A 19,717-nucleotide genomic window follows, 5' to 3' on the forward strand; every position below is an offset into this window, starting at 1 on the left:
ACAGTGTTTATGGAATGGTAGATTATGAGGAAAACCAGGCATGGATTGCAAAGAGTTTTGCACCAATAGGAGCACCTTGTAATTCCATCCGTCCACTAGCCTTGTGGAGTATCCTGGTGTTGTAATGTGGTCTTTCCGAAACTGCCTGGGTGTCGTGTTCTCACCTTCTTGTCCCTGCCATGATGCACAGTGTCTCCAGGCCTACATGATGAGGTAAAGCCAAGTGGATGACACAGGCACAACAGCGTCGTGTTAGGCTGCTGTGAACTGAGTCACTTGACCCAACTGCAGCAGCCTCTGAGTGACTAACGGGCAGTGGAGTCTGCAGGGTGGCACGTGGGACAAAGGGACAGTTTATGTCCTGGGAGGACAGAGAGGGATGGCAGGAGATTTCATCGTGCTACTCAGCAGGACACACAGCTGAAAACATGAGCACATGAATGATTTATTTCTGGACTTTTCCATTTCATATTTTCAGACTGACTACAGTTGACTACAGGTCACTGGGACTGAGGAGAGCCAAACTGCGGATGAGAGGTGGGCGGCTCTCCTGTGTGTGCGCTTGTAGGCCATGTGCTAGAGTGTGTGAATAGTACAAATACACCTGGGTGTGCTTACCTGGTATGCAGACCTGAGTATGTGTATGTTATATACGCATGTGTGTGTACACATAGTGTATAAACTGGTTCACACACATGTAGTTGTATGCCTGTGTGTATAGTATAAAGCATATATAAACTTGTTTGTATATTGAGTGTACATACATGTGCATGTGTTATGTATACTTGTGTGTACGTATATAGGCCTGTACTTGAGTGTGTGTAGAGTGTATATTTGCTCGTATGCACATACAAGCTATATACTTGAGTATACATATAGTATGTGTGTCTGTGTGTATCATGTGCCTCTGTAAGCTATATCCTCCAGTGCATATAGTTTATATAAACATGACTATGTATATATAATTTATGTATCTGTTCACAAGTATAGTATATATATCTGTGTTTGTAGTATATTTAGTATATAAACCTATTTGTATAGTGTACATACCTGTGTGTATGATATATGTGAGTGTGCATACATAGTATATAAACCTGGGTGTATATAACCTGCACATGTGTGTGCATATATAGTATATATCTGTGTGTGTGTGAGAGAGAGAGAGCCATACAATGGAGTATTATTCAATCATTTAAAAAGGAATTTCTGATACTTGGTACAACATAAGTGAATCTTCAAGTCATTATGTTGAGTAAAACAGCACATTCACCAAAAAGTAAATACTGCACGACTCCACTCCTCTTAGTCACTTGGTTGGTCACCATCATGGAGACAGAAAGCAAAAGGGTGGATGCCAGGGGCTAGGAAGAGGAGCAAATGAAAAGCGAATTCCTAATAAGCCAGAGCTCCATGCTGGAAAGATGTAAGCCTTGTACCTGTGGGAGGTGGTGACTGCTGGCTGCACGACACTGTGGACAGACTTCATTGCACGGAAGCATGTGCTTACATGTGCTCAAGGTGGCAGATGCTGTGTGTTGTGTGTTTTAGTGCAATTCCACGGAAGTGTTTAAAAGTTGAATAGTTTTGATCTGTTAATGTGTTGGGTTGTTCAGGTACAGTTATAAGATATCATCAATAGGATGATTTATAAAATGCCAAAATGGACATTTCTCATGGTTCACTGAAGTCCAAAGTGACACTTTGGACAAAGTGTCAGGTGAGAGTGTTGGTTCATGGATAACATCGTGTCACTATGACCTCACAGGTGGAAGGAGAGAAGCATTCAGCAGAACTAACCAGCTGTTGTGTGGCACCTGCTGTCCATTGCCGAGGCATGGTGCAGGGAGCCTGTGCAAGGGGGTACAGGAAGAGTTCTTATGCCAGAGAGCAAGCAGGAGCTTGGAACTCAGAAAAGAGACTTGACTGTTGCAAGGAAAGACTGTGAGAAAGAGTGCTGAGGCCATGAAGCCACATGGCCACAAAGCATGGAAATTAGACATTACTTTTGAAGTTTGCTATCTGTAAAATGAGAGAGTTGGAGTAAATGAAGGGTTTCAAAACTTGTATAACCATGCAGATTGCCTGGGGAGCTTTGAAAAATTGGATCCCCAGACTCTAGCCCAGCCTCCACTCCCTCATTGGGACCTGGGAATATGGACTCTCCAAGCTCCCAGCTAGTCTTCATGCCCAGCCAAGCTTGGAACCCACAGGCAGAGAGCGGCTCTACTGGGCCTGTACTCAGCCACTCTCTGTGCGGCTGCCTAAATCATGGGTTTAGTATAAAACCCCTGGGGAGCAGAGGCAGAAAGTTAGCCAAGGTTCAATGGGGAAAACATGGGGAGTCTCCAGGGAGCTGCAAGCTGGAGCTGCAGAACAGGTCATTATTGACCTGGGACAGACATAGACCACACAGGCAGAGCTGGGCTGGGCAAACCTCCCTGAAGTAGAATAGGTGACTGTTTCTATTTCCATTGAAACCCACACCTCCCAGGCCAGGAAGTCCAATTCCCCACTCCAAGGCAAGTGCAAGCCTGGGAGAGCCCCCTTCCCCCACCCCAACATAGGCCATGGTTAAATTCTTAAAACCAGGAAGGATCTAGAAACCCATCATCAAAGCTCAGACCTCAAGGTTGGGCTTGGATTCTCCAGGGCCCCAGATTTTGATTGGAATTGCCTGATGCTGCAGCTTCCTACTTCTTAAACCTCTGAGGTAACACTGCCCTTGATTTTTTCCAGGCTCCTTTGACTGTTTCCAGAAGGAAACACTAGTCAAAGAATCTTCCTCCAAGATTCCCACCTCAGGTGACTCCACAGGCCAGGGCTCCCCTTTCTTAATATCCCACCCTGCTGAATTTGTTGACAGCTCTGGACCAACCTTCCCGCCTGCCAGGCGATTTGGTGCACTGGGTAGACCAGTGGTGTGATCTTCCTGGAATAAACCAACAAGGCATGGCCACTGTTTAGGCGGCCTCTGCACCTGAGAGCTGTGCCACACACAAGGCTGTGCCCTGGAGCACTTCACCTAGAGCAGACAAAGCCTGGCTCAGGTCCAGCCACCTCTCTACAAACCTGTGCCTGAGCCACACCCTCGATTCTAGCCCCAACCTTTCCCTGCTGGAGTGAGTAGGTCCATAGGCTAATGCTGGTGGGGCTCAAGGTGCGTTTGGTAGCGCCAGAACCAGAGCTGCTGCCTGAGCCCACTGAATGTAACCTCTAAGGCTCTATCTTTGACCTTGGTACTCCCCACGCCCCACAACCCCAAGATGCATTGGCATCTGATTGAAAGTCAGGAAGGAACAGTTCTGCAAGACCCCCACTGGGGAGGAAAGAGCCCGCAGTCTCCATCAGACGTAACCAGTGAGTGTCCTGGTGGACCTGCTTCCACGACGTTGTTAATCGGACTTTGGGAGGAGATGGAGAATTACATGTACTATTCTTTTATTGTTAAAATGATATGACACATCAGTATAAAGTAAACAGGACAAACTAATGAATATTCTAGGTCCTGCTGTCACCCTCCCACTTTTTCGAATAACCCGTCTGCTACTGCAGTTTGCACAGTTGGTGCCCACTTAAAGTTCCAAAAGATAGAACACAAAGTTGGCCAATTTTGAGACAATATTTATTCAGCAAATACATAGTTAGTGTCTGCCAGGCACTGACTGTCCAAGCCCACCAACTGAACCCCACATTCCACTAATCACTGCTCTGAAGACATCAGAGAAGGGTGGCAAACGTTCAATCCAAACAACATATTTTGAGGCTCAATGGCCAAACATACTTCTCTTGTGTCATAGAACTGTAAGTGTTGCTTAGATACTAAAAAAAAATGGGGGGGAAATACACTTTTTGAGGATAATCAGGAGCTAAGTTTCCTTCCTCCATTTCTGGCTTCCCTGCTCTTTCAGTTTTGGTCTCCACAGCTTCCGTGAATAGGTTTCCTAAAAATCAAGGCAGCTTTTACATTGGCAGTAAAAGGGTGCCATAAAAACTGCTGCAATAGCTCCCTGCCCAGGATTCTTCACCAGGCCATTGTAAACAAAGTCTGTGAAATAAATCATGAGACCTGAGTTCTGGCACTATGAATGGCGGTGGTGATCACCATAAAAGTAGCTTAGGGGTGGACCATATTGACCTAGCACTTAGGGCGTGCTTTGCCCACATTGGGGTGGCCTAGACTGATTCCCTGCTGTGGCCCCTGCTGCCTGCTTCCTTTGAGTGCACACCTCAGCAGGTAAGGTCCTGGCACCCAAGTGGGAAACCTGGCTTGAACTCCCATTCCCTGTCCTGAGCTGGCCCCATCCTGGCCCCATCCTGGCCCCATCCTGGCTACTGTGGGTATCTTGGAAATACACCAGTAGATTGGAGCTCTCTCTGTGTATGTACAGATATTTGCACCTGTTTGGCTATGAATCAGAGTGAGGTTTTCTCTGGGCATTTCCCATAGAAGCAATGGCACAGGGCCACACAGTTGCAGCCTACTTCTTGGATTACCTGTAGTTGTCCTTGTGAGTTGCTGTACGTGGCAGACCCCTGAGAGTTGTTTCGATCAGGCTGGTCTAGGCCATGGACATCACAGTGGGCTGTGAACTGGCTGTGCCAGAACTGCTGAGGCTGTCCTCAACACAGGTGCCACACCAAGATGGAGCAGATGCACACACCAGCTGAGGCTGAATACATGCACTCTTGCTGCTCGGCATCCATGAGGCACTGGCGGTCCTGGGACCCCTGAGGGTGGAGCCCTGAGAAGTTCTGAGCAGAGCTTGCCCAGCCCATCGGCTCTGATGGCAGGGCTCCACTGTAGGGGGAAACCCTACTTTACAAGGATTCGATCATGGCCTGCTCACTAGAAGTCAGGCTCATTTGGGGTATTTGATTTTCCAGTTCAGGGAAGAAGGGATCTTCTGCATCCACAGAACACAGTGTGATTGGCAGGCTGTGAAAGCCCTTCCAGAAGTGTCTCTTTCTTGGAACTGTGCCTGTGTTGCGTCATCTTTGATTCTGTCAAGTCATCTTTGGTTGTGCCTATGTCCATTGGGAAGTCACCCTCTCTCAGGAGAATAATCCAGCTACAAAGGGTGAATGCTCTTAGAGCTGTACCTGGTGTCATGAGAGACCCCAGCACCAACCAGGGCCGTACCCTGACAGATATCTGGGTAGAATTATGTGGAGGGGAGCAAGACAACGCAGAGAATAAGCACCAAAGGCTGGTCTGGGGTCGGTCACGTGGCACCAGCTCAGGGTGTTAATGCCTTCCAGGACAGAAGGAGGCTGGGAGGATTGCTGAAGGAGGAACAGCTAGAAAGAAGTGGGCTTGGTCTGGCATGCTGGCAACACAAGTTACGCCCTGCTGGAGAGACCCACGTCCGAGAACTAGTTCAAGTCCCAGTTCCTCTGCTTTAATCCAGCTCTCCGATGATAAGAGTTCTTTCCCTTTCAAGTAGATGAAAATAGACATTTTAAAAGTCATTGAATGAAGTAACCTCTACCCAAAATAGTGTGTGTGTGTGTGTATTTAAAGAGGCAGGTAGCATCTGTGGTCTACATGCTCAGGTTGGGCCAATGGTTCTGAAAGTAAGTTCCAAGGACCTGTCTGGGCTCCAAGTCCCATTCAGAATATCTTGTGGTTTCTCTTTGCCAGCTATGTGAGACTAATTTTTTAACCATGTTAAACAGATAGAATGCAAAAGAATTTAGCATTTTTAGTTTTAGTTTTTATTTATATATATATATATATTCAGATTTTATTTTATGTTATTTTATTTTCTGTTATGTTATTCTATGTTATGTTATTTTATTTTATTGGAAAGTCAGATATCAAGAGAGGAGGAGAGACAGAGAGGAAGATCTTCCGTCTGATGATTCACTCCCCAAGTGGCCAAAACGGCCAGAGCTGAACCAATCCTAAGCCAGGAGCCTGGAGCCTCTTTCGGGTCTCCCACGTGGATGCAGGGTCCCAAGGTTTTGGGCCGTCCTCTACTGCTTTCCCAGACCACAAGCAGGGAGTTGGATGGGAAGTGGGACCACCAGGATTAGAACCAGTGCCCATATGGATTCCCAGTGCATGCAAGACAAGGACTTTAGCCACTAGGCTATCGTGCCAGACCTAGAATTTAGCATCTTAATAGAAGTCAGATAGCATGGCTATCTCCTAGAGTCTATGGGCTTGGCAGCAGGGGGGGTGGGGGTTGTGGACGGGGCGGAAGGAACAGGGTAGCAGGTGAGATGGGACAAGCAGCATGAGTCATTGGCCATTCTGGAATGCATCCCACCAGAGCAGGTAATTTAGAAATGGTCGTAAAGAATGACCTTGGGACTCAGATGGTGGGCTGAAGGGAAGGAGAATATGGTGTTTGATTGGGCCTGGTGTCAGGATGTCTCTTGTCACAGGGTGGGGGACCAGGTATCAGAATGTCCTTTGTCACAGGAGTAGGAGGTCGGGGGAGGAGGGGAAGGTGTGGACTTGCTCTGTAGTCTTCCCGCCATGAGGCCAGCTAGACAGCAGCCCTTCTCTGGGTCCTAAAGGTGACTCCCTTGGCCTAAGTGTTTGTGTCCACCCTGGTACAGACACCACCTAAGGGACTAATGTGTGTCACTGGGGATTGGCTCTGCAGGCTCCAGGTTTTTCAGTCATTGAACTCTATCCATTTCAGAGTGAGGGAAACCTAAAATGGCCCTTGAGGTCTCCAAGGACTTCCCTTTGGCAGACTGAGTTGATTGTGTGATAGCTATGGCCAGGCCTTCCCAGAGGAGACCCACAACTCACCAACAGGGACAGAAGCTGGTTTGGAGCTGGTTAGAGGCAACCTCCGATGGCAGCCTCAGGTGCACCCAACTCCTGCTTCTGAAGCAGGAAAGGCCGCCAGCCAGAGACAGAGCCAAGTTTGTGCTCAAAGGGATCTGTCTCCTTTAGTCTTGTCTACTGCTGATGGCAGCTCCTGATAGTTGAGTATGTCAGGCCTGGTGCTTGCAGCTGCCCCCGAGCTGCCTTGCCGTGGCTTGGGAGTGGAGGCTGGAAGCTCTATCACTCGGAGTGGAAAGCAGGGGTACACTTGCAGTGGAAGGGCTCCCAAACGGCTTCACAGAGCTCTGGCAGGATTTTGGGAGCCAGTAGGAAAAGAATGGTACGGCTTAACCCCATGCACAGGCCACACAGGAGCCCATCTCTGCCCAGACTGGAAGGGCCCCAGAGGAAGGAGATGTTGTTAGAAGCCAAAGGCTGGGGGGGCAAAGTGGGGGCAGAGGTGGGTGGGCAAGGCCTCTCTTCTCCAGACTCCCAGTTCTTACCAGTGACCTCCATTGCCCAAGGCCATGCCAACAGGCAAGGGACGCACCCCCCAAGGGCTAGTTTCTGGGACCCTGAGTTAGCAAAGACAGAAACAGAAGGAATGAGAAGGTAGTGCATGGCACGAGAGCCCAGGGGCTGGGAGATTAAAGCAGTGCGTGTTGTGCTTGAGAAAGACCTTGGCAGACATACAGTCTGCGCTGGCTCTGCCATTGCCTCTCTCACAAGATGCCCACTTTACTCGGCACCATTTGTGCCTGGTTCATATTCCTCCCTGGGTCCAGTTCCTCAGTTGTGGAAAGCACTGCTGTGACACTTAAATGTGGCACCTTCTCCGTGCCACTGTCTCCCTTGGGATCCTCGCTGACACCTCTCCAAAGTCGGGAACACCACCAACCCCTCATCTCTGGGATGAGTGGTTAGCAGTTTGAAAATCGCACATAAACAAATCCACCATCCAGACTAAATCCACTGCCAGCCTTTTGGGAACAAATCATCAAAATAAAATTATTCCTTCTTCCTCGTCATTCCCAAGTCAGTGCTTGGAAAAGGCCAATGCTGCCCAGTGATTGTGGTTCACTCCGAGTAGGTGTCTCAAGGGGAGGCAGCTACTGTGCAGTCACCTGGTCTACCCAGTTTCTTTTCACCAAGGCTGGGACTTTCTGCAGGCTCATGCCCACTTCCTGCCAGCGGCATCTCTGTTCTCCTCTCCCAACCCCCACCCCCACCGCCCCTCCTTCTCTCCAGCCATAGCTCCCGCCTGTCCAGCCTGCCAGGCCCTGTGAAGTCACCAGCTCCTGGCTCCCTGGTGTCTGGAACCACTTGCGTGGTATTCTGTGCAGCTGCCAGGAGCGGTTTGTGTTCACTCACTGGGCCTGTTCACTAGGCCTGGCTTCGGCCCCAGGAGAATCAAAGGCATTGTTCCCCACAGAGGCTGACAGCACCCTCAACAAAGTCCTTAAGAAGCAGGGGAAGGGAAGGGAGGGAGGCCTTCCCAGGAGAGACGGATGTGAGAACCTGTCTGTCCCTTGGCCAGCCGGCCAGCCGGAGCCTTCTTGGGTTACTGTTCCAACACCCCAGTCTCTTCTGGGCCGTTAAGAAATTTGCTTGATTGGGGGCAGATCCCCATTTTTTTTTCCCCAGGTTTGTGGATTTTTCCCAGGTTTGGGGTGTTTCCAGGATGCTGACCCAGCCCTGTAGCCTCAGGCTCTCTCCTCTTGGAGACTCTTGCCTTTGGCGTGGTGCACACTGAATGACAGTCAAGGCTTATGGCATGGGATTGTTGGATGTGCTTTTTGGTTTTTGTTTTATAAATAATTCTGAAATTATAAAAATGTGTCTTCATTGATTTGGAAGGGAGTGAGACAGACATAAAGATCTATTCCCATCTGTAGGCTCACTCCCCCAGATGCCCACAACAGCTGGGCTGGGCCAGGCCAAGTCCACGAACCAGGTTTCCCTGTGGTGGTGAGGACCCAGTGACTTGAGACATCACCCGCTGCTTGCTAAGGTGCACTTCTGCAGTTAAGGTGGGCCCAGAACAGGAGGCAGCGCTCAAGCCCACACAATTCAGTCCAGGAGAGGCAGCATGTCACCCACTGCACCGCACACCACCCAGGTTGCTGTTCTTGTCCCATCTTCCCCAGCCGACTGAAAGTGGAGACCTCATGTGCTTGATCTGCACCTTTAAGTACCTTGAAGCACCTGCACCGCTCGACCCCAGCGGCTGCGTAAGTGCTGCTGATTGGCGAAATGGACAGGTGGTGCCCTGGGCACAGCAATTTAACCTGAGACTAAGAAATCCAGTGGTGTAGTCAGAAGTCGTGGGGCAGTGTGTCAGTGTCACCTCTTTCCGTCTGTAAAACATGGAGAGGTTCAGCAATAGCGTTTCCACTGTCCCTCCTTTGTCTTCCTGAGGCAGGTTCGAGTCCCCTGCTCAGTGGACCATTGTCTAATCTCTCTGGCTAACTCAGAAGAGACGTGCCTTTGGAGAAGGTCCCAGGGTATCCACCAGGGGCAGCAGTCAGGGTGGCAATTCCACAGTCCCCTTTCTGCTCCTCTTACTTCACCTCCTGGGTGTCTGGTGCCCTAAACACACTCCCTCCAGTCAGCTTGTGAAACCCTGATTTCTGGAAGAGTAATCCACCTAGCTGAAAATGGGGTTTTAAACATTGTATTTTCTCTCTTGAGGATAATCCTATTTAATCATCACCAAAAGACTAGGAGTCCGAGTCCGAGGCGCTCAGGTGTGACTGTGTGTAAGTTCTGTAGCTTCCTCTGCTCTTCGGATTCTTCACTTGGGCGATAAGGCCACATCGGGGTGGCTGTGAGGGCACAGTAAGGCTCCGTGTGAAAATGGGGGTGTACTACTCCTGCTAAAGCTAGCTCTGGTTCCCAGGAACAGAGGCACATTTGGGGCTTCCAGGTAGGCTGTTTTCCTATTCTCCCAAATTGCACATCAGTTCCTCAGGCACACCTGGGAGAACCTGTCCCCGCCTCCTTCCTTCTCTGAGTGTCATCCTGACCCTCACCCTCTCACCCCTGCCCCAAGAGTCACCAACCTGAGAAAGAAGCAGGGTATGGGGCAGAGAGACCAGGAAGTAAGATTGAAACATTCAAAACATAATAGATTTATATGTGTATTTTAAGTCATAGTAACAGAGAGAGATAAAGTGAGATCTTGTATCCACTGGTTCACTGCCCAAATGGCCTCAATGGCTGGGGCTGGGCTAGGGCAAAGGCAGGAGCCAGGAGCTTCGTCTGGGTGTCCCGCGTGGGTGCAGGGGCCCAGGTACTTGAGGGCCCAAATTGTGCTGCTTTTCCCAGGTCATTAGCAGTAGGGAGCTGGATTAGAGCAGTGGGAACTCAAATGAGTGTTCATATGGGATACCTCTGTCACAGGCAGCTGCTTGACCCGCCACACCACAACTCCAGCCCCAGCTTTTGAACTTCAATGAGAGTGTTGTGGAATTAGTCCCACCAGAAACATGCTTCCCCCTACCAGGTGAAAATTCCACTTTACCTATTCCCTGTCCAAGGTACCTGTGCCAGGTTCTACCTATGGCAGCACAGCTTCTGCACCCAGCCTTCTCTCTGGCCCTCCAAGGGCTTTAGGTTAGCAACATGTCAGCTCATTCAAGAGTAAGGGCCGTGGGAGAGTCGGGCACTGAGGTCTGTGCTTCAAAGAGACCTCTCAGGAGCAAGCTGCTTAGTCATGTCTCTTTAAATTACAGACACTTGAAAGACAAACGTTCTGCACCCAGAAAACAAGCAAGACGTTTATGCTGACTGCGAAGGCCCTTACACAACAGCCAGCTCTACCTGTGCCAAGTGGGGTAGCTTCTCGCAGAGTGAGGCCACAATCTAGAAACAGGGAGCGCTGGGCAGACAGCAGTGAGCTCACACACACCCCAAAAACACAGAGTGGGGCTTAGGGTGTGACCAGGGCTTAAATCCAGCACTTGCAAGCCTCCCAAGTCTGGAGCACCTGATGGGTGAATACATTATGGTGTGTGAAATAAAACAACAGAGCAGCCTTGCCTGCCAGCGGTTCCGGGCCCTGCAAAAGCTCTGAGCGTATGCAGGCTGACTTGAGTGGAGACACACCATGAAAAATCTCTCTCTCCTTTTTCAAAGCCACAAAGGGCCTCAGCCGACACAGATGGCTCCGCAGTTTGCTTTTATCATGCAGCACTTCGTGTTGGAGATGAACAGAATGAGGCTTGTGGCGTATCCTGCTGACTGTGCGGGTGTGCCAAGCTGATTTATTTAGCCTCTGCCTCCTGGTGGGTGTCTGTGCCTCCGGGCTCTGCCTTTTAAAGGGAACACGGTAACAAATAACGCCGTGTACTCGGCAATGGCATACATAAATCTATGGGAGGAATTCCCAGAGAAACAGTGGGCTCAGGGACACACGCATTTGCACTTCCGCTGGGTATCTGTCAAAAACACCTTTGCAGAGGTGCGTGCACCTCTAGGATTTTGAAGGTGTCTGCCTGGGTATGGTTGGAGACTGAATGGCGAAGCTGGGCCTGGGATGGAAAAGATTGATGGATGGGAATCTGTGTGCTCCATCGTCGCAACTGAGGATGCGTTGGAGCTTGTCCTTCCTGCTGCACGGGAAGACCCCAGTGACGCAGAAGTAGAGTCACCCAAAGTGCTCCCATGGGTCGTTAGGATGTGGGGGAGGGTGGCACGGGCTGTTTTTCAAAGTTATGGGTGTATTAGAAGGATAGAGTGACAGAGCCTGGCAGTCCACTTTGCAGATGGCCACAGCAACAAGGGCTAGACCAGGAGCCAGGGGCACCCCCGTCAGGACCTCCTCAAGGGTGGCAGGGACCCAAGCACTGTGGCTGTCATTGGCTGTATCCCAGTGCATTAGCCAAAAGTGACCCACAAGCAGAGGTCAAATTGGTTCCCAGGCCCTCTAGTGTGGGATGCAGCTTCACCCACGGTGCCACAACATCCATTTGAGGTGTTTTAGGATTTGTTGATTTCCTCCTCTCCCCGAGGCTGGACTTTCAACAGCACTGTGTGTTGTCTCTCCCTGCAGCCTCCAGCCTCTCCTCCTCTCCGTCAACACCTACCCAAGTGACCAAGCAGCTCACGTTTCCCCTCGAGTCCTACAAGCAAGAGCCTGAGCGATTGGAGAACCGTATCTACGCCTCATCCCCACCTCCAGACACTGGCCAGAGGTTCTGCCTGTCCTTCCAGAGTCAGGCCAGGCCTCCCCTGGCCTCACCCACACACTATGCTCCCACCAAAACTGTAAGTCTGGGTCCTTCTCCCCTGGATAGGGTGCCTAGGTGTTAGAGGGAGGGCAGAGCCTGTCCTATTGTTTACAGCTGACAACTCTTGGCATCTGAGGTGGCTCATATCCTAAGTCACAATTCAAGAGGAGACCATGAGGGCACAGTAGGCACATGGAATCATGTCGAGAATGGTAACACCTGATATGTGCAGAAGACCACACCTCAACTTCTTAAAAATCATTTAATGGAAACTTGACTTGGGTTAACTTGGCACGGGATATTGAAGTAAAAAGATAGAAAAATAGTGGTCGTGTCCTAGAGTGTTAAGATGTAAAGTTTGACGTTGACACTTTGCTGGGAAACAGCGTGGCAGGTGTCTTTGTGGCCTTCAGCGCGGACTGAGAAGGGCCCATGCTTGTGGTGGAAGGGCCTGGCTCCCCCACAGCACATGAGCACCCTGCACTCCAACTCAGCAGGCCCAGAAGTGGAGGCCTGTTCACCATGGCCTGTTCATTCACCTTGGGGAACTGTGAACATCCAGTATCTTTCTTGGGTCCAGCAAGGGCATAAGAACCACATTACTAAGATTTACCCATGTGCTTGGAAACAATGGAGCCTGCTCTAAGTCCCATGCTCTGGGCAGCTGAAAACCACAGCAATATACAGTCTCTTAGTTCTAGAGCAGGAGTGGGGAACAGCTGACTTACAGGCCACATAAGACCTGTGGAATCATTTGTTCTGCCCCTAACAAGGCAACAGCAAGCAGGACTCAAAGTTAAAAAAAAAAAAAAAAAAAAAAAAAAACCTCTAAACAGAGGACCAGTGCTATGAACCAGTGGGCTAAGCCACCAAATTCAATGCTAGTATTCCGTACGGATGCCAGTTTGAGTCCTGCTGCTCCACTTCCGAGCCAGCCCCCTACTAATGTGCCTGGGAGAGAAGCACGCTTGGTCCCCTACTCGCATGTGGGAGACACAGATGAAGCTCCTATCCTCAGGCTGGCCCAGTCCTGGCCTTTGCAATCATTAAGGAGTGCCCAAGGCATGGAAACCTTTCTGTCTCTGCCACTCCCTCTCTGTTACTTTGCCTTTCAATAAGTAAATAAGTAAATCTTTAAAAACAAAATCTCAGCAGGGCAAGTTGATAATTTCATATGGCCGATGAATGATGTTATAAATATCCAAATTACCCTTGGCAGAAATGAAAGTTCCCTGCTCCTCTTCTAGACACTGAAAGTCTTAACCCAAGGTCTCTGCAGGGTCATTTCCCCTGTTCAGTCTCTAGGGAGGGTTTTTCCCTGCCTCTCGCAGCTCCTAAGAGCCTGAGTGTTTCTTGATTTGCAACAGCATCACTCCAGTCCCAACTGCGTCTCTTATGGTCTCCTTTCCTGTGTCTGCTTCCCAATTTTCCTCTTCTTATAAGGGCACCATCACCTTGACTGCCTCTAAACCTGGGCATGTATCTACAGATACCCCATTTCCATTCATAGATGCTGGGGAGGGGGCGTTCAGACTTCATTGTGTCTTTTAGAGGACATAATTGATGCTATAATAACTACCGTCTTTGCAGAGATGTGTTTGCCATGTAGAGAACATCCTGTTACCATTCGTGTTCGTTCGGTGACTATTTTTACTTAATGTGTGCTTGGCGGGTGTTATTTAAACTGCAAACTATTGTCTCTGCCTTCCTGCATTCGTGCTCTTACTGGGCAGAGTACACTCAGGTATGACAGCTGAGTGAAGGGGCGGGCAGCGTGGGAGGGGTGATGAGTGGAATGAGCAGCTGGCACTGCAGCAGTGGGACGACAGAGGTTACTGCTGCTCTCAGAAGCATCATGGCGGCTCCCAAGCAGCGGCTCCCCCACCTGAGCTGAGCCTGGAGTCAGTGGTAAGCCTGAGAGAAGGTGGACAGCCAATGGATAACCTTCTCAAAGAGAAAAACGGAGTGTGGCTTAGGCGGAAGAGTGAAGTTTGGCATAAAGAAGAGAAGTTAGGACCCAACACAATGGCTCAATTGGCTAAATCCTCACCTTGCAAGCACCAGGATCCCATATGGGTGCCAGTTGTGTCCTGGCTGCTCCATTTTCCATCCAGCTCCCTGGCTGTGGCCTGGGAAAGCAGCAGAGGATGGCCCAAAGCCTTGGGGCCCTGCACCCGCATAGGAGACCCAGAAGAAGCTCCTGGCTCCTGATTTCAGATCTGCTCAGCTCTGGCCATTGTGGCCACTTGGGGAGTGAACCAGCAGATGGAAAATCTTTCTTCCTGTCTCTCCTTCTAGCTGCAAATCTAATCTGTATTTCCAATAAAAATAAATAGATCTACGCGCGAGAGAGAGAAGCTGCATGGCTTTGCAGATGGGGCATAGGCCATGTCTGAGGAGGGGACTCTGGGGCCCATTGGAGGACACCCCTGTAGACTGTGCCTACTGCAGTGTGGGAGGAAGAGGCTGGGAAAGCACACGGTGGCTGCGTGTAGTGCACAGCTACACTGGAGCGTGGAGCTCGTTCTGGAGCACGCGTGAAGAAACAGCTGCAGACAATTTTGATTTCCTGGTTTTATCTTTAATTTGCATTTATTTATTTATTTATTTGAATGATGAAATGACAGAAAGAGATCTTCCACCCACTGGTCCACCCCCAAGTGGCCAGGCAAAAACCAGAAGCCAAGAACTCCCATGTGGTCTCCCACAGGAGTGTCAGGGACCCATGCAGTTGGAGCATCCTTCTCCTGCTTTCCCAGGCAGGTTAGCAGAGAGTTAGATTGGAAACACAGCAGATAGCTATAGATTATAGAAAAAATGAATCCAAAAAAGTCATTTAGACGGGAATGATGAAGGAGCTCAAAGTATCAGAAGCAGGAAGCCACTGTTTCCCTAGGACACAGACATCATGCAAGGAAATGACGCTTCCCAGCCAGAGCCAGAACCTTGAGGCCATGCAGTCATTGGCTTAGTGCCTGTTGAAACCAGGACATGGGGTACTGTGTCTGTGTGCATGTGTGTGTGTGTGCATGCGGGAATGTGGTTCTGCCTTTCAAACAAATGGGAAATTAACACAAAAAGGGAAAATCAAAGTGCTCACCCAGACTCTCCTGATATATTGCAGTATTATTTTGAGAATTGGAAGAGGCCAAGATTGTAGCACAGTGAATTAACCCATAGCTTAGGATGCCAGCATTCCATGCCAGTGTGCCAGTTAAGAGTCCTGACTGCTCTGCTTATACTCCCTGTGAATGTGCCTAGGAATGTAGCAGATGATGTCCCAAGATGATGTCCATCCCAAGATGATGTCCTCTTGGTCCCGTGTGTAGTTGGCATCATCTAAGGCACCCAGAACCCTCTGCAGCTGGCAGCATTCACAGCCTCTACAATCGCAGTCTGACCCACGTCACTGCCCCCCGCAGACTGGCGGCAGGGCAGTTGGTAGTTTCAGGTTGCCTTAAAATCTTTGGGTTCTCACTGGATTTCATGGAGAGTTTTGAATTTATGTACTAAGTTCCTCAAGAGCTAGACTGATTTAATTCGGGTGGCTCCCGGTATGATCATCATACTGCTTAAAGATTTCTGAAGGTCCAAAAATACTGAGATATCATGGATCTCTGCCTGAAGGACTAAGAAAACTCTTTCTCTACTTTCTCTCTTTTTTAAAAATTTGTTTATTTTTATTGGAAAGGCAGATTTACAGAGAGAAGAAGAGACAGGAAGAAAGGTTTTCCATCTGCTGGTTCACTCCCCAAGTGGCCACAAAGGCCAGAGCTGAGTTGGTCTGAAGCCGGGAGCCAGGAGCTTCTTCTGGGTCTCCTATGCGGGTGCAGGGCCCCAAGGCTTTGGGCCATCCTCTACTGCTTTCCCAGGCCACAGCCAGGGAGCTGGATGGAAAATGGAGCAGCCAGGACACAACTGGCACCCATATGGGATCCTGGTGCTTGCAAGGTGAGGAATCAGCTACACTGGGTACAAGATACTTTCTACAAATGTTAACCAGAACAATCATTTTTATAAGACCTGTTCCCATGAATCTCATTCTAAAGTTGGAGAGAAGATGGGGTGCTTAATCTTTAGTAAATAATTCTCATTTTATGACTTATTTATTCAGCAAATACTTGTAACTGCTGCATGCCAGAAACTGCTCACACCTGGGTGATAACCCAACAAATATGCAAGTTGTACTCATGGGACAAGGATGTGGGTTTCAGAAGTCATTTACTCAATAGCACTATGCATTTTGAGTGGCAGGTTTTGTTTTGTTTTGTTTGTTTGTTTGTTAGTCGCTTTTTGTCTGTTTAGGGGTATGGAGAGGTCAAGCATTGCAACAGGGTATAACGGAACCTGCTTAGGTATTCCTGGAGGGGAACTCGCAGGCCGTTTTGGTGAGCTGAAGAGCTATTCCCAGAATGAGTGGACGTAGTCTTCACTGGGGAAGAGCAATCCTCAGCTTGCCTTTGAAGGTGATCCCTCCAGCTGGTGTGAAAATTAGATCAGATGCAGCTAGAACAGGGGCCTGGGTGAGATGGGTGTGAAAGACTCCAGGACCCATGGCAGCTGAAGGTGGGAAGAAATGGAATCAGGTTAAGAAGTGAAGAACTCTTCAGGAGGTGAAACGGAAGGGGAAACATGGTGATTATGGTGAAGAACAAAGAGAAGATTCCAGAGGTTTCGCTTCCAGCAAGTGGGTGGAAGGCCAGTGCATTTGCTGGGAGAGGGAACAGAGGATGAAGAGGTGTGATGTGCTGAGAGCCCCAAGAAGGGCAGTTCTGTGCAGGTATGCATACATTGCTATGCTCTGGCAGTTGTGGGACAGTAAGGTGCCTGGGGGACATTCAGGCAGACGAGCTCAAAGGGCCATCAGATATGTGGAATCTAGAGCTGGCAGTTAGGGTGGGAGGATCATTCAGATGTCAACGGATGACATGATGGCAGGTGAAATAAACCAGAGAAATGTATGCCACGCACAAAGAGAACTTGAACAACATGTACATCTTGGGGCACAAAGGAAGAAGATTCCCAATTGCCTGGAAAGTAGACAACAAAGCAAGCACACATCATATTGCAGAAGCAAAAGGAATGTATGTCCTTGTGTTTCACGCATTTGGAGGGAGTGGTTGATGACGTCAATGCAGAAGATTAGCTGTGGCTCAACAGGACTGAGGTCACTGTGACCTTAGCAAGAGTGTTTTCTTGACCACTGTATGGTCCAGGGCAGAAGCCGTATAATATAGGCTGGGTCATTTAAAGGGCAACAACATGATGGCTGGTAGTATAGATTGTTCCAAGAGATCCAATGTGAAGAGAGTACTGGCTGATGTTGGAAGAATGGAGGTGGTGGCACCCTCCCATAAGTGAGAGTACATCCAAACACTACTGGGAAAGAGTAAGAGTGGGAATGACAGAGACATTCTGGTCTTGGGAAGGAATGAGTTTTCTTGGGAGGTGGCACAGGCATCCTCCGCTGGGAGGAGGACTCCCAGTACAGAGCTCTTAAAAGGGTCAACCCTCTTCCAGTTCACTATTCACAGCAGTCACTCCCAACTCTACTTTTTACTTCTTGGAATTTTACCCTTGGTCTGTATCTTGGGTCAAAATCTCTGGAAGCAGAACTTGAGATAAGGTTGCGGGTTATTTGTTTATAAGGGGAGCGCCCTCAGCAGGAACCCCAAAGGTCAGAAGGTGCCTCAGAGATGTGGCCCCCAGGTGGTGACGGGAGATTTGCCATGTCATTTGCCCTAGAGGCTCAGCAGCTGGGCTTTTGTCGTTGCACACCCAGATGAACCATGACCAGCAGCCCCTGCAGTAGCTGGGTTTGGCAGTTCCTATTAGAAAGAACCCAGAACATCTCCTGTAAACTGAGCCCTATATCACCTTCTCTGATCTGACTCTTGCATCCAAAAAGAGAGGATTGGGTACTGTATTTCCTATTACTGCACAGAACAACTTCCCCAGACTTAAAACAATAGCTGTTTATTAACTCAATTCTGTGGGTCAGCAACTTTGGATGGGCCTTGATGTCGTTACCTGTCAGGTCACTTGGGGACTGGCTATATCAGGGTGGTTTCAGACAGAATGGTTTGTCTCTGCTGTGTGTGGTCTCTCCCCCAGCAGGCTGGCCCTGAATTATTCACCCAGAAATGACAGGTTCAAGACAGAAGTAGATACAAAGTCCCTTGAGATTTCATCCCAGAAGTGGCACAACTATAACTGCTGTTTGGATAGAATCTGTTACTCTCACCTTGAATCTGGATCAGCCTTAGTACTTGCTGTGGCTTGGGCCTAGCACAGTGACATAGGAGGCTAATCCTCCACCCTGTGGAGATCCCACATGGGTGCTGGTTCATGTTTTAGCTAATCCATTTTCAATCCAGTTCCCTGCTTATGGCCTGGGAAGGCATCAGAAAATGGCCCAAATCCTTGGACCCCTGCACCCATGTAGAAGACCTAGAAGCTCCTGGTTCCTGGCTTCAGATCTGCTCAGGTCTGGCCATTGCGGCCATTTGGGGAATGACCAGATGATTGAAGACCTTCTCTCTCTGTCTCTCCTTCTCTCTCTCTCTCTGTGCTCTGTAAGATCTGCCTTTCAAATAAAAATAAATCAATCTTAAAAAAAAAGGAAGAAGAAAGAATCTTCTGTGGCCAACCAAATGAGGCCATTGTGACAAAGTCATGTTATACAGGGAGTGGAGCCAAGAGGAGGCGACAACCCAGGTTGGTTCTACCATCTGCCATGTTCCTTGTCCCTTGATTTCAGCAGGTGGGTCTGCAGTGGAGCCAGTATACTACAGTGGGGCTTCCTGTAACAGTTAGGGAACATAACTAAAGATTGAGAGTAATCTTTCTGGAGAGTACACACTATCAGTTCACATTGCCTTAGAAACAGTCTCTCAGAAGGGCTAGTGCATATAAAGTTTCTTACGACCCACACCCATGGTCTTAGAAGGAAGGGAAGGGAAATCCCTGGTGAGGGATTCATAACCTCTTATAGGCTTCATAACCTCTTATATGTGGAATTATTCACTGCTTCATTTGAAAATTTATATCTACCTCCTAATTGGGGAAAACAAAAGTATTATAGTAGCAGATGGACTCCCTCTCTCTCTCTCTCTCCCTCTCTCTCTCTCTCTCTCTCCCTTCCTTCCTCCACCCCCTACCCCATTTCAGCTTCCCTCCCCCATCCCACCTTTTAAGTAGATAGGAATAAATAGACATGTGCACACCCTTGGTGGCCCTTTCTTTCCTTATGAAGATGCCAGTCCTCTTGGATTATAGCCCACTCCGTGATTACATTTAACCCTTGCTACCTCTTTGAAGTCCCTATCTCCAAAATACAGTCACCTGGGGATGAGAGCGTATGAGTGGAGGAAAACAGGATTCAGTTCATAATGATTATAAATGATTGTTGTCCTAGGGTGGTTTGTCACGTATCGACAGAAAACTAATAACTTTTTACATCATGTGTGGGGAGTCAACATGACTCAATGAATTGAGTAATAGACAATAAACTCAGGAATGTTCTATTCTTTCAAAAAACAGACTGAATCATTCGCAGGTTCCTAGTTTTCCTAGTGCAAATATTTGGAATGAAACCACTGACTAGTTCTTCAAAGTTTTTTATTTGGAAAAAAAAATTTTTTTGTAAGAAAGGCACTTTAAAAGTCAACAGATTTCAATGCCACTTGACATCAAGGACCAC

The 19,717-nt window shown here is 48.8% G+C and overlaps 1 protein-coding gene across 5 annotated transcripts in view; it reads left to right on the forward strand.

Moving 5' to 3' along the window:
• Nucleotides 1-19,717, forward strand: part of PRKAG2 (protein kinase AMP-activated non-catalytic subunit gamma 2) — a 215,863-nt gene that overhangs the window by 114,422 nt on the left and 81,724 nt on the right. For all 5 annotated transcript variants that reach the window (XM_041002353.1, XM_041002351.1, XM_041002352.1 and 2 more), the window contains one exon: nucleotides 11,838-12,052. In XM_041002353.1, the coding sequence (XP_040858287.1) occupies nucleotides 11,838-12,052 (215 nt within the window). The remainder of the gene's footprint in view (nucleotides 1-11,837; nucleotides 12,053-19,717) is intronic.

Source organism: Ochotona curzoniae, unplaced genomic scaffold, assembly GCF_017591425.1.
Source record: "Ochotona curzoniae isolate NIBS_2020 unplaced genomic scaffold, NIBS_Ocur_1.0 scaffold_2476, whole genome shotgun sequence".
Classification (NCBI taxonomy): domain Eukaryota; kingdom Metazoa; phylum Chordata; class Mammalia; order Lagomorpha; family Ochotonidae; genus Ochotona; species Ochotona curzoniae.